The sequence below is a fragment of the Haliotis rufescens genome, unplaced genomic scaffold (genome assembly GCF_023055435.1).
Source record: "Haliotis rufescens isolate VD_foot unplaced genomic scaffold, xgHalRufe1.0.p SCAF_15, whole genome shotgun sequence".
NCBI classification, from domain to species: Eukaryota; Metazoa; Mollusca; class Gastropoda; order Lepetellida; family Haliotidae; genus Haliotis; species Haliotis rufescens.
The window spans coordinates 32,088,521-32,103,434 of record NW_025963835.1 but is presented as its reverse complement, the minus strand read 5'-3'; the positions used below and the strand labels follow the sequence as shown (position 1 = coordinate 32,103,434).

Genomic DNA, 14,914 nt, shown 5'->3' with positions numbered 1-14,914 from the left:
TCAAGTTGATACGGATAATGTATAGTTACTAAATATAATATTGCTTGAAACACTGATAATTATTTTTTCTAGGGAGAGGTCATAATAAAATAAGACGAAATTATTATTTTGCAAGTACAAAAACGGAACTATTGTTCATACTTTGATGCCGATCATGGATTGACAAGCTTCGTAATTCCCAACTTTGTATAAACTGATTAACAGCCATTGTTAGCTTTTTACAAAGTAAACTTTCAATAATTTTTCTTTTGAATTTTCAATTAATTCAGATCAGATGTCTAATATTCAACAGATCGTGGAAGAAAAGCTCAAGAAAGAACTTGCAACGACGCATTTGGTATGTGTATCAACTGATTTATTGCCGTTTTTTCACCGAACAAGTGACAGTTCCGAAACCTAGCGGCAAAACCTATAGCTTTGAACGGGCACCTGTCACCAGCTTGTCACTGGCGTGCGTTTGACATGCATGTGTCAGTCGTGCCTACGATGCTACGTACTGTTATTATCACGGTCCGCATTTTACGCTAAATTGGAAAATAAGTAAACAGTAAAACATACCAGAAAATACACCACACACCACAATTGCAAGTGCATTTATTCCGTTTTTGAAATGGCAACGGTCGATATTGTACTACAGTCTGTCGTAACAAGCAGAAGCAGACAAGCATTCATAATTGCCATAGTCAACCCTCCAGAAAACTCTGTACTCAATACTAAAGAAAATGATGCACTTCCACCAGTAACACATTTCTCTGAGGACACCCAACCAAAGGATGGCAAACATGGATTCTAGACCTGACGAGATCCCAACCTATCCCTTTTGTTTGTTGTTTAATGTTGCACATTAATGATGACATGAAGAAATGGCATGAAACCATTATTGTAATACAAGACATTGATCAGTGTAGTGTGAACAGTGTTGCCCTGTGTTCGAACTACGCTCTTGCAGCAATGTTGATTCCTTTATCATTGTTAGAAACTAGCACTAGACCTGTAGTCCTTGCCAAACATGCCCAACAGTTAAGGTATCATAAGGACTAGAAGAAATGTGCCTTTTTTTAAGTGTTTTGTTATATGTTATTATTATAAGAACTAGTGGACTGAAAATGTTTGTTTCTGCCGCTGATTATATTGTAATGGTTATATCAAGTATAACTGTAGGGTACATGTATTGATATGATGATCAGACATTATTTGTGACCGACATTTGTCTTCTTTCCAGGATCTTGTAGATACATCAGATGGGTGTGGTGCTAAGTTCCAGGCTCTCGTTGTCTCACCACAGTTCGAGGGGAAACCTCTCCTGCAAAGGCACAGGTTAGGCAGACATATCACAGCATTAGGTCCAGCTCAACAAATACTCTTGTTTCTCGTGACTCTTTTCAAAACTATGTTAGGATTGTATTTTTCTATTTTAGTTTGTAAATTACTTAAAAATGTTAACTGGTAAAAGCTAATGAACATGATCAATTAAGGTTCCAGATAATGTTTTGCCACTGAGTATGTACAGTAAACTACGGTTATAACAAACTCAAAGTAGTTGATACACATGCAAGTAAGCAGTTATTCTGGATCTCTTGTCAATCCGGGGGCACGGGTGGCCCAGTCGTCTCAGGTGCCGCGATTGGCTGTGCAGAGTTGCGTCCCTTGGACACGCCAGAAACCTATGATTGTGGGTTCGAATCCCGGTTTCGCCCCGATCATGCATCACTTAGGGCTTTCCTCCCACATCAAGCTGACACGCCGCGATATAACTGTAATACTGTTAAAAGCGGCGTTAAACCCAACTCACTCACTCACTCACTCTTGTCAATCCTAGGCTCCCTTTGATCCAATGATGAATAGTCAAGATAATACGTAAGATATGTTTATTTCTCTTTTCCAGACTTGTGAATACTGTGATTGCTGAAGAAATGAAAACTATACATGCCTTCCAAATGAAAACATTAACACCAGAGCAATGGGCAAAGCAACAAGAACAAAATTAAGCAACAACTCCTGAACTTCTCTGACCTCATGACATCTGCTGGACATCATGCTGCATTGTCTGAAATATTTCGTCGCCCCTAGCTTCTACATGTCTGTCCATGGATCTTGCTCTAGCGTCTTGTTCTCTTTCATTATGTCCACTGCTTGAGCTTGAGTTCGAACGTCCTTTTGATGACTACCTGTAAGTTCGAGTGATCTGCTGCTTGCATTTCGTTCTACAAAACAATTTTGTGACCCCTGCCAGTTAGGATGAGGAAAAAACAGTTGAGCTTATGAAGTCTTCGCTTTATGAAGTCCTAACTTTATTTCCATAGTGATACCAATTATGAATTAGCAAATTAAATATTTCATACAGACAGTTGATTTTTTTGTCATTCCTGATTTGAAAGTTCTTTTTACATACATCTGATATTTGTGTGGTATATTTGAAAATGAATATGCAGAAGAGAAAAGATTTAACTTTAGCCGATAAGGTTCGAGTGCTGGAAGCGCTGAGTCAGAAAAAGTCCCAGACTTCTTTGGCAGCTGAGTTTGGTGTTTCCCAGTCTCAGATCTCAAGGATTGGCAAGAACAGAGATCTAATCATGGCCAGGTATCTGCAGACTGACAATTCCGACCGGAAACGGAACCGAGACGGAAAGAATGTGGATGTAGAAACAGCCCTGCTTCGGTGGTATGGCCAATCTCAGGCCAGTTCCGCTCCCCTCAGTGGACCAATTTTGATGGACAAAGCCAATGAGCTTGCCGTGAAGCTGGACGCGAGGGATTTCATCCCGACCACCGACTGGTTGCAGGGGTGGAAAGATCGTCACAAGGTTGGCTTAAGGAGGAGTGAAGTGAACTGTGAATCTGACGCAGACTGTGTAGAAACATGGGTGAATCAGATGCTGCCAGGAGTTCTCAAGGAGTTCCACCCGGACAACATATACTGCTGCAAGGAAACGCTGCTGTACTACAAGACCCTGCCCCAGTCAGACTCCACGGACTCCTCCAACCCTAGAATGACGGTCCTCCTCTGCTGCAACATGTCAGGGAAGGACAGAATGGTCCCCTATATCATTGGGGTGAGAAAGGAGTACGAGAAGAGCGTGATGCCGCCCTGTATTGTGAACAGCGACAACGCTCTCATGACCAGTCACCTGTTTACAAGGTGGCTGCTGGACCTCGATAAGACTCTGGAGAGGGAAGATAGAACTATCTGTTTGGTGTTGGAGAGGTGTGTGGTGCACGCTATAGACTTTCCTCTCAACAATATTAAGTGGTACTACACACCTGCTTCTAAAGTGTTCCAGCTCCATCCCCTCAGCCTTGGCATTGTACGGAACTTCAAGTGTCATTACCGTAGGGAACTGTTAACAGTGTTCGGGCTCCTACAGGGCAACATTAACACCACCACCAGCGAGAACTTCTTTCACAACTTCAATATGACAGCAGCGGTGGGTCTGATCGGCGACGCTTGGAGGAAAGTGACCAGCTCGACAATCGTCACGTGTTTCAGTATGGCTATGTTTACGTCCGAGGAGGTTGACCCTGCAGGGGTGGAGTACATCACAGCCCCGGAGAATATGACAGAGGAACAATTCTCGGCATATGTTGATATAGATTCTCAGCTTCCGTGCTTTGAGGAGCCTGAGTACTTGGACACTCTTCCGATTTTATCCTGGAATGAATATGAACACCCACACAAGGCAGCTTCTCCGATAGCTAGTCTTGCCGACTCGGATCGAACACTTTATGCAAGACCAGCAAAAGCAATAAAACTTGACACTGACTCTAAGCCTTCCATCAGGGCCAGTCTCCTTCAAGAAGTCACTGAGACCCGTCTGTCCAACGGCGTGGAGAAGAGTTTGAAGAGGCATCAGGAGGAGACAACTCCGACGTCAGATGCTGTCCCAAGTGCCAGTGAAGCTTTAGAGGCGTGTCGAGTCCTCCGACAGTTCCTAGAGCACCACGGGGTGGAGGACTTCAGTCCGTTCTATGAAATTGATCTACAGGTTCGATCAGTCATGGCTGCAGCAAAGAGACTGAAGCTCAGATCCAACCATTCACTCAAGTCCTGATTGTGTCATTGCTCACCAGTGTTGCCATTCATTGCACCTAATAGGGTGAGGCAGGAAATGGGTTGTTGCCCTTGATTGTTAAAAAAATGCTTTTCGGGATCTTCATGTTATAGAAACAACTCGTTGGAAGTATCATATTATCTTTTTCAGAAAAATATAAAATTCTCAGCAAACGCAACAGATTTTAATTCATGAAAATAACATCTCCTAATTTTATTTTCAATACTTGTTTAATATGAAAACAACTTATTTTTTTATTTTACAATATAACTGCCTCATTTTTGTAAATCTGTTAAGTGAAGGAGTTTTAACCTCCAATTTGTGTATACAGTTGAAAATTAACGTCAACCCTCCGGTCTGAGACAAGTCAAATTCAGGCAGGACTAGTGACACTTCCTTGTGGACTCCACTTTTACCATGTGGTAGATGGCAGCTCTGTAGCAGATCAGTTTTGCGGACCAGTGGAAGTAAATTTTAATATTCTGACTCTGATATCCGTCTACAAAAGCAAAATGAATCTCCACCCAGGGCTGCATGTATCTGTTGAAGTAATGGGAGAAGGTGTTGAATTAAACTCCACATTACACATGTGAGAGAAGATTCTGTTTCCTGCCTCACTATGTGCTGCCCATGCTAAAGTCATTGTAAATAATCAATGGACTAATATTTTTGCACTGTCACGGTTTGTTAACAAAGTCATTTAAATCTATGTTTTAGAGTTATTCGACTTTGTTCCCCTTTTACTTAATTTCCATATCAAAATTTTACGTTTTCTGTAAGTGTGAAATCAAAAGGTATATATCAGTGAACTGAAGTGATGTTTTCAGATGTATTTTTCTGCTGTTTGTGGTGTGAAAATATGCATAGAACTATCAATGCTGACTTCAACATATTCAAGACAAAATGATTAATTGTTATATTGTCTGCTGAAGAAAAGGCAGGTCATTGTCAGTATGAAGATGTTTGTAGTTGATTCTGGTCAGACCAGGGCCCCCAATAAGGCAGGTTGGTATCATAACTCGGTTTATGAATCCTCAAAGTGAGCAATTTTACAAAATGGAATAAATCAAAAAGTTATCCATTTCCCTGAAGCACAGGTGGCCCAGTGATCTAACTATTGTTGAGGTTACGAGTCATCTGTATGAGAACATTTAGGTGGCAGAGTCAATAGTTGGGAGTTGACTAAGTTCTGATAACAGATGTGTTTGTCTGTTCTGAAATATCTCACAAGATGTATTGGAAGTTTAGCAAGAAATTCACATTCATTGTCACGTCCCTTCCCTGATGTTCTGAGACATCTCCGGAGATGTGTGATCTACCTTGAATAGTGTCAGGAGAATGGCAGAGTTATATTCCTTAGATTCAATATGGAATATTTCAGATTGTTTAGTCTTTCTGAGTTATTTTTGAAAGGTGTTGGAAGTTAATATTTGGACATTAAAGGGATTTATCTAGGATTTCAAAATAAGTGCCATTGGCAGGGTTAGAAACTAACAGTTTTCGTCCACTAGTCATTATAATGATAACATATGGCCAAACCCTTAAAAAGGGCCAATTTCTACTAGTCCGTATGAAACGTTTACCACTGGGCAGTTTGGCAAGGACTACAGGACTACTGCGAAATTTCTAATGCTGATTGGCAGGCAAAGTGGTAAAAAACCTGAATTTGTTCAATATGTTCAAGATTGGGATTCTTTTCAGTTCTTATTGTCTGAAATTCAAAGGTATTGTAACATTACATTCAAAGCAATAATGTAAAACAAAGCACTGTAACATCTCCCTGTATATTGGTCGTCCATAAAATCCCTGAAAATCCATCAGTCATAAGTCATAATTATTAATGTATGTCATGACTTTGAATTTTTCTGTTCCAATCTGGGAATTTTTACTGACATTTTCTGCAGACTGGGGGTTGAATATCGGCATCTGACCAGGTGAAGATTAATCCCTGCAGTTGATGTGAAGGAAGTGCTGGTATTCTCCTGATTAGGAATACAGGCATCTTGTTTAGTCGGGACATGGGACCATGATGTTATGTTCATGTTAATTGGTTGAACCCCAGGACCAATTGCCAAAAATTTAAAGTAATGATGTATGAGGTAAAACATGCTTTACCATTATGAAACTTCAGCTTTGTTTAAGTGTACATTTCTCAGAATTCCTGATTTTTTTTATTCTTTGCTGACCAAACAATGAATGTGTTAAATTATTGTAGTTATTTGGAAGCACACTCACTACCTCCATGTTATGTATGAAACTAGTGTTTAGTCTAGCTTGTAGAAGTGAATGTTGTGGAGTTATCTCCCTTTGTTGTGATGGGGCCAATACAATTGAAAGTTATCTCCCTTTCTTGTTGATGGGCCAATCATTGAGAGTTGTCTCCTTTTGTTGATGTGGGGCCAACACAAGCCACATGCAGGGGAAAATGTATAAATACAACTGTATGCAGTTGTATTATCCTGCATGCTGTACATTTGACTAGGGTGGGTGTTTAAATACGTATGTTTATGCTTGTATTATTTGGGTGTTGGTGAAAAGTGTAGGCAGATGTCTCTGTTTGTGTTTCAGTATTGTTTTGCAGGGGTTTAGAAATCCATTGTTTCCATGTTGAGCTACAGTTGGTGTCCTTGGGGCCGACTATTTCATCTGAAAGGGGATTGGTTTTCAGTCACTTAAATTGTGGTGATATTTTAACCATTTGGAATTGTTTAATCTTTTTTTTCAGGTACAAACGTTTCATCCACTTTTCTAGAAATGTTTTTTTCTGTCAATTTATTTCCATAGTTCTCCTTTCAACATTTATATTTGATAAAGATTCTGTTTTGATCACTGGACAGGTGTCCTACCCGATGTCTTAGAGTATTGGTATTTTCGCCAAGCAGGACCTGTTACCATGATTAATAGAAGTAAAAAATTGTCTTTAAAAAAGACAACATTCTTTCTCCAACTATTTCCTTATGGGAATATCTTTCTACAGAATATAGTATAAATACAGATCAAGCACTAATCAAAGACGGCAAAGTGAATGTGTGATGCTTGTAAGAAATGTTTCCATTGTCTCCCCCTTGAAGCCTAGTCAGACACATTGATGAAGTAAGGAACAGATCATTCGATATTCTTTAGCCTGGGACTTTGAATTAATGTTAGATATTGTCTCAGCTACAGCTACAAAACTAAGATATTTTTTTAGTTTTAGATTTTCATCAGTGTGTAGTATAATCAATTTTTTCAAGAATTTTGGGGGAAAATTATTTATTTTTTATAAAATCTCAGCAACCCCCCACCTCTGACACTCTGATATATCGTACTCATTGCAGTTATGCCCTGTTTTTACCACTTCCTTATATGGACGTTGTACCTGCCCAGGTGTTTAGTTTCCAATACTATCTTTGGGCCTGTTCTCACTGTAGTGCTATTACAATCATAGTATACTTGGTTTATATATTAATCCTCCAAATGCCCAATTTTGCAAAATGGAATAGATTAAACACCTTATAGATTTCTCTAGGGTCACAGGTGCTGCCATTCCCAGGGTTTCGCTGAAGGGGTACATGTCCAAGACCTACATCACACAAAGTGATTGCTTTGTGAAACTGGAGAGCTTTATTTCATATTTGAAATACCTGTCATAAAAACTGTCTAACCATGCTGATATGTTGTTCAAATAATGCTGATGACACATAGGCTTTTTATCATAGGGGGTGCTTGGATTTTTCTGGAAAAATGTTACCTATACTCGGAAATCCTGGAAATAAATAATATGGCCTCAGGTTCAGCACACATAACTATTTTTTTCACTTGACATGATGTTATGGAAAATAATGCGAGTCAGAAGAAATGGTATGGCTTTGAGATAAGTTTGATTAATGTTTTCAATCACTGACTGGAAAAAATATCCTGTCTCAAACAAAAGTCCCAGAAATTGTCCGCCTTAATTCTGAATATTGGTCGGTCCCAAAAGCCTTATTGATTAGTCATTGATAACACAACCTGATGGGTTGCTGAGTATATTGTTTTTAGGGGAACGCTATATTTCAGGGCATTATCATTTGCAGAAGCCTGAGGTCTTCCATTCACTGCCTGACAAAGGATGGCAGTTGAAAAGAGCGAGGGTTTCTGCAAATGATAGTGCCCTGAAATATAGCATTACCTTTATTATAGCTAAAATGCCTAGAATTTGTTATTAGATTTAAATAAACAACAATATCGGTTTCGAAACATTTACTGCAATGAACACACAACGAATGTCACTTACCCACTTTTACAAATGTGGAAACGTCATAGAAAAAACCAGATGACATCACTATTGAACATCAATATGACATCACCTAACAACAGGTGTTATAATGGCCCATCGTCAAACAATATGAGGGCATAATCAAGTTACAGTGGCCCGCTAATTTCTGATAACATGCGGGCGGTTTAATGATAATTCTATCCAATTTATCTATAATAAATATTATGACATCATGAAATAAGTGACATGTATAATGCCCACAGTACAATCCCACAGAAAGGTCACATGACAATCATAACCGTGATTGAGAACACGGCAATCATGTCAAGCTTCATATACAAGTTATAGGCTTTGGCACCCACCTATCTATACATGTATATCGAATCAAAGTTGCCTTTTGAACTTTCAAAATTACTGCTCATATTGGGTGTTACTGATCTAAGAACTTGAGAGGAATACATGTGTATTTGGCAGCCCCTGAAAGTCTATGCTATTATAGAAACTGTTGCAATATTAATATGTTTTCTCGTTTATAAATGTTGTGTTTCTTGCAATTAAGTTTTGGGGTGTGTATGGTACATAATATATCTCAAGACTTCTAAAGTAAGTTCTTTTTCTTTCCGACATCAAAGGTATGAACTTCTCCCTAACTTATCATAGGCTTGACCAGGCCTTGTTGATGTTCCAGGACTTGACCAGGCCTTGTTGATGTTGCAAGACTTGACCAGGCCTTGTTGATGTTGTAAGACTTGACCAGGCCTTGTTGATGTTCTAGGACTTGACCAGGCCTTGTTGATGTTCTAGGACTTGACCAGGCCTTGTTGATGTTGTAAGACTTGACCAGGCCTTGTTGATGTTGTAAGACTTGACCAGGCCTTGTTGATGTTCTAGGACTTGACCAGGCCTTGTTGATGTTGTAAGACTTGACCAGGCCTTGTTGATGTTGTAAGACTTGACCAGGCCTTGTTGATGTTGTAAGACTTGACCAGGCCTTGTTGATGTTCTAGGACTGACCAGGCCTTGTTGATGTTCCAGGACTTGACCAGGCCTTGTTGATGTTGTAAGACTTGACCAGGCCTTGTTGATGTTCTAGGACTTGACCAGGCCTTGTTGATGTTGTAAGACTTGACCAGGCCTTGTTGATGTTCTAGGACTTGACCAGGCCTTGTTGATGTTGTAAGACTTGACCAGGCCTTGTTGATGTTCTAGGACTTGACCAGGCCTTGTTTATGTTGTAAGACTTGACCAGGCCTTGTTGATGTTGTAAGACTTGACCAGGCCTTGTTGATGTTCTAGGACTTGACCAGGCCTTGTAGTTGTCTAGGACTTGACCAGGCCTTGTTGATGTTGTAAGACTTGACCAGGCCTTGTTGATGTTGTAAGACTTGACCAGGCCTTGTTGATGTTCTAGGACTTGACCAGGCCTTGTTGATGTTGTAAGATTTGACCAGGCCTTGTTGATGTTGTAAGACTTGACCAGGCCTTGTTGATGTTCTAGGACTTGACCAGGCCTTGTTGATGTTGTGAGACTTGACCAGGCCTTGTTGATGTTCTAGGACTTGACCAGGCCTTGTTGATGTTCTAGGACTTGACCAGGCCTTGTTTATGTTGTAAGACTTGACTAGGCCTTGTTGATGTTGTAAGACTTGACCAGGCCTTGTTGATGTTCCAGGACTTGACCAGGCCTTGTTGATGTTGTAAGACTTGACCAGGCCTTGTTGATGTTCTAGGACTTGACCAGGCCTTGTTGATGTTGTAAGACTTGACCAGGCCTTGTTGATGTTGTGAGACTTGACCAGGCCTTGTTGATGTTCTAGGACTTGACCAGGCCTTGTTGATGTTGTAAGACTTGACCAGGCCTTGTTGATGTTCCAGGACTTGACCAGGCCTTGTTGATGTTGTAAGACTTGACCAGGCCTTGTTGATGTTCTAGGACTTGACCAGGCCTTGTTGATGTTGTAAGACTTGACCAGGCCTTGTTGATGTTCTAGGACTTGACCAGGCCTTGTTGATGTTGTAAGACTTGACCAGGCCTTGTTGATGTTCTAGGACTTGACCAGGCCTTGTTGATGTTGTAAGACTTGACCAGGCCTTGTTGATGTTCCAGGACTTGACCAGGCCTTGTTGATGTTGTAAGACTTGACCAGGCCTTGTTGATGTTCTAGGACTTGACCAGGCCTTGTTGATGTTGTAAGACTTGACCAGGCCTTGTTGATGTTCTAGGACTTGACCAGGCCTTGTTGATGTTGTAAGACTTGACCAGGCCTTGTTGATGTTCCAGGACTTGACCAGGCCTTGTTGATGTTCCAGGACTTGACCAGGCCTTGTTGATGTTCCAGGACTTGACCAGGCCTCGTTGATGTTCTAGGACTTGACCAGGCCTTGTTGATGTTGTAAGACTTGACCAGGCCTTGTTGATGTTGTAAGACTTGACCAGGCCTTGTTGATGTTCCAGGACTTGACCAGGCCTTGTTGATGTTGTAAGACTTGACCAGGCCTTGTTGATGTTCTAAGACTTGACCAGGCCTTGTTGATGTTGTAGGACTTGACCAGGCCTTGTTGATGTTCTAGGACTTGACCAGGCCTTGTTGATGTTGTGAGACTTGACCAGGCCTTGTTGATGTTCTAGGACTTGACCAGGCCTTGTTGATGTTGTAAGACTTGACCAGGCCTTGTTGATGTTGTAAGACTTGACCAGGCCTTGTTGATGTTGTAAGACTTGACCAGGCCTTGTTGATGTTGTAAGACTTGACCAGGCCTTGTTGATGTTCTAGGACTTGACCAGGCCTTGTTGATGTTGTAAGACTTGACCAGGCCTTGTTGATGTTCCAGGACTTGACCAGGCCTTGTTGATGTTCCAGGACTTGACCAGGCCTTGTTGATGTTCCAGGACTTGACCAGGCCTCGTTGATGTTCTAGGACTTGACCAGGCCTTGTTGATGTTGTAAGACTTGACCAGGCCTTGTTGATGTTGTAAGACTTGACCAGGCCTTGTTGATGTTCCAGGACTTGACCAGGCCTTGTTGATGTTGTAAGACTTGACCAGGCCTTGTTGATGTTCTAAGACTTGACCAGGCCTTGTTGATGTTGTAGGACTTGACCAGGCCTTGTTGATGTTCTAGGACTTGACCAGGCCTTGTTGATGTTGTGAGACTTGACCAGGCCTTGTTGATGTTCTAGGACTTGACCAGGCCTTGTTGATGTTGTAAGACTTGACCAGGCCTTGTTGATGTTGTAAGACTTGACCAGGCCTTGTTGATGTTGTAAGACTTGACCAGGCCTTGTTGATGTTCCAGGACTTGACCAGGCCTTGTTGATGTTCCAGGACTTGACCAGGCCTTGTTGATGTTCCAGGACTTGACCAGGCCTCGTTGATGTTCTAGGACTTGACCAGGCCTCGTTGATGTTCTAGGACTTGACCAGGCCTTGTTGATGTTGTAAGACTTGACCAGGCCTTGTTGATGTTGTAAGACTTGACCAGGCCTTGTTGATGTTCCAGGACTTGACCAGGCCTTGTTGATGTTGTAAGACTTGACCAGGCCTTGTTGATGTTGTAAGACTTGACCAGGCCTTGTTGATGTTCTAGGACTTGACCAGGCCTTGTTGATGTTCTAGGACTTGACCAGGCCTTGTTGATGTTGTGAGACTTGACCAGGCCTTGTTGATGTTGTAAGACTTGACCAGGCCTTGATGATGTTGCAAGACTTGACTTGACCAGGCCTTGTTGATGTTGTAAGACTTGACCAGGCCTTGTTGATGTTCTAGGACTTGACCAGGCCTTGTTGATGTTCTAGGACTTGACCAGGCCTTGTTGATGTTGTAAGACTTGACCAGGCCTTGTTGATGTTCTAGGACTTGACCAGGCCTTGTTGATGTTGTAAGACTTGACCAGGCCTTGTTGATGTTCCAGGACTTGACCAGGCCTTGTTGATGTTGTAAGACTTGACCAGGCCTTGTTGATGTTCTAGGACTTGACCAGGCCTTGTTGATGTTCTAGGACTTGACCAGGCCTTGTTGATGTTGTAAGACTTGACCAGGCCTTGTTGATGTTCTAGGACTTGACCAGGCCTTGTTGATGTTCTAGGACTTGACCAGGCCTTGTTGATGTTGTGAGACTTGACCAGGCCTTGTTGATGTTGTAAGACTTGACCAGGCCTTGTTGATGTTCTAGGACTTGACCAGGCCTTGTTGATGTTCTAGGACTTGACCAGGCCTTGTTGATGTTCTAGGACTTGACCAGGCCTTGTTTATGTTCTAGGACTGACCAGGCCTTGTTGATGTTGTAAGACTTGACCAGGCCTTGTTGATGTTCTAAGACTTGACAGAAGCTAGATCTAGATTAACATCATAAGCCTATCTAAGGTACTGACCCATTTAATATTCTGACAGGGGTCTGGGAATATTTGTGAGAGAAAGATATTTTTTCAGTCACTGCTCCATTACATAGTTTTTTTGTTGTAAGGAGGAGATGAACAATTTCATTGTATTTCAGCACATCTAGTATGCCTAGCAAACAGTATTTTTGTGTGTGTAAAACTCGAGGCAAACTTGTCTTTTTCCAGTAATTTCTGGAACAAAATATTTGTTTAAAAAAAACCCCACCAAACATGTTATGATTGGTCACATTTCTACAACTGCCAATGGTAAACTGAGTTTGATTCAGTGTTTTTTTACAGTATTTTTGCTAAGTATAGACAATTTGAGATATTGTGTTGCGTGTCCGCATTGTCATTCTGCTGTGCCATATCTACTGCTAGAAGAGTACTTGCCCCTGTGTTTTCTGTCGGAGTAGGCTAGGAAGGAGAGATCTGTGTGTTGTTGTCAGTCCGTCCAAACTATTTAGATTGTGTAGATGAAATTTTATTGTATTTCATAGTATTGTGTCTGTATGTGTAGCAGTGTTTTACAGACTGTACTTTGTTCTCACTTGAGGCATTATGTGGTTGATCAAATCAAAATCAAAATCAAAATGCACTGTTTTTTACACAACTAATGATATTGAATGTAAAATGTATAGTTTATTAGTTATTTTGTAAAGCTGAAAGTTTTAGTTAAGCTGATGCAGAATAATTGAGAGAGTAATAAAATCATATCTTTTAGTCTGATAGAATAACTCTCTGCGTGAAAATCTGACACTCCTCCGCTGGCACAACCTTTCTTATTTGCATTCAGAACTTGTCTTTTAAGTTCATTTTTTGAGATACAGAAAATAGATGTGCTGGATTTCTTTGGTCACATGTATTGAGAATTTATAAGCCTTGATTTTTATTGGCTGACTGGAAAGTGCACTTGACACAACCTCCTATAGAGGGCTTTCCAGATCATCACGCAGAGACATGTCATATATCGGAGTAAAAGATCTGAGTTTAACGAGAGTGATATAATCTGTTTTTATACAATATTATTATGAAAAATCCAATGTATGTCCATGTGGTTCTGGATTATTCCTGTGTCCATTATTTCCCTCTTCAATCAATATTGTGCTGAACTTCCTGCTTTGATTATCAACATGGAGACGTTAGTTCATGGACTCACCTGAAATAACAAGGTATTAGTACCATAAGGAGTAACTAGCTACTCTAATGTGCAGAGCCACAGATAAGCAGCATATTTGCAAAAATATCCCCCAAAATATTCAAAACCCAATTACTTTCAATAAACTTGCATACAGAAACGCATGCATTAAATGAGAAACTCAAATGTATAAAAACAGCTCGCGTAATACCCAATGAAGCTTTTTCAGCATGCGTACTTAGGAGCTAATTTCCAAAACACAGTTATGAGCTAATTTACTTTCCGAGTCAAGCCTATATGTTTAGAACAGTTATATACATCTAAAACATTATTTTATTTTTTTTAAATCTTGAAAGGTTCACTTATTTTTGGAAAAACCCAATAGAGTGTGAATAGATGAGTGAAAAATATTGGTTATCCAATAAAAATGTAATAACCCAATTAAAATAGAAACCCTAGAGTAAAAACTCAATTGCTCAAAAAGTTATCTGGAGCTCTGTAGTGTGGCAGTGTTGCCCCAGTATTATTAAAACAGTGGCACAGTAGTGGCACAGTATTGCTGCAGTAGTGTCCCACAGCATCTGCAATATTAGCACACTATTGCTGAAATATTGCTGCAGTACAGCTCTCTTGCTGTATAACAGCCGTATCGCCTCAGTATTGTCGGGGTGGTGGGTTAGCCTAGTGGTTAATGCAATTGCTCATCATGCTGAATGCTCTGGTTCAATTCCCCATGTGGGTACGTGTGAAGCCCATTTCTGGTGTCCCCAGCTGGCGTATTGTTGGAATATTGCTAAAAGCGGCGTAAAACCACACTCCCTCAATCACAGTATTCTTATTCAAAAAGAAATGTTATATTTGTTGTCCTTACTATATTATATATAGCCCTTGTGGTACCTGCTCCTGTCCATTATGTTGATGGGATACAACAATAAGGCGGTATCAGATCCATGGATAAAATGTCAAAGAATGCAAGTCTTCAATGAATGCATCTTCCTGAGGCAAGCGTGTCCACAAGCCTATGTCAAAGCGTAGATCACGAGTTGTGCCCCTTGTAATGAAAACGTGATATCCAGTCAGATCATTGTTCTTATCTTGTATAGCTTCACAAAGA

General features: G+C 40.7%; 2 protein-coding genes across 2 annotated transcripts; both read left to right on the top strand.

Annotated features, from left to right (window-relative positions):
- The first annotated feature begins 196 nt into the window (after positions 1 to 196).
- On the top strand, positions 197 to 2,347 carry LOC124132034 (bolA-like protein 2). Its single transcript, XM_046495613.1, has 3 exons — positions 197 to 337; positions 1,223 to 1,317; positions 1,886 to 2,347. The coding sequence occupies exons 1-3, from the start codon at positions 275 to 277 to the stop codon at positions 1,986 to 1,988; spliced, it is 261 nt and encodes an 86-aa protein (XP_046351569.1). The 5' UTR covers positions 197 to 274; the 3' UTR covers positions 1,989 to 2,347.
- Positions 2,348 to 2,420: 73 nt separating this feature from the next.
- On the top strand, positions 2,421 to 4,049 carry LOC124131936 (tigger transposable element-derived protein 3-like). The gene has a single exon (XM_046495469.2). The coding sequence runs from the start codon at positions 2,421 to 2,423 to the stop codon at positions 4,047 to 4,049; it is 1,629 nt and encodes a 542-aa protein (XP_046351425.1).
- Positions 4,050 to 14,914: the final 10,865 nt, after the last annotated feature.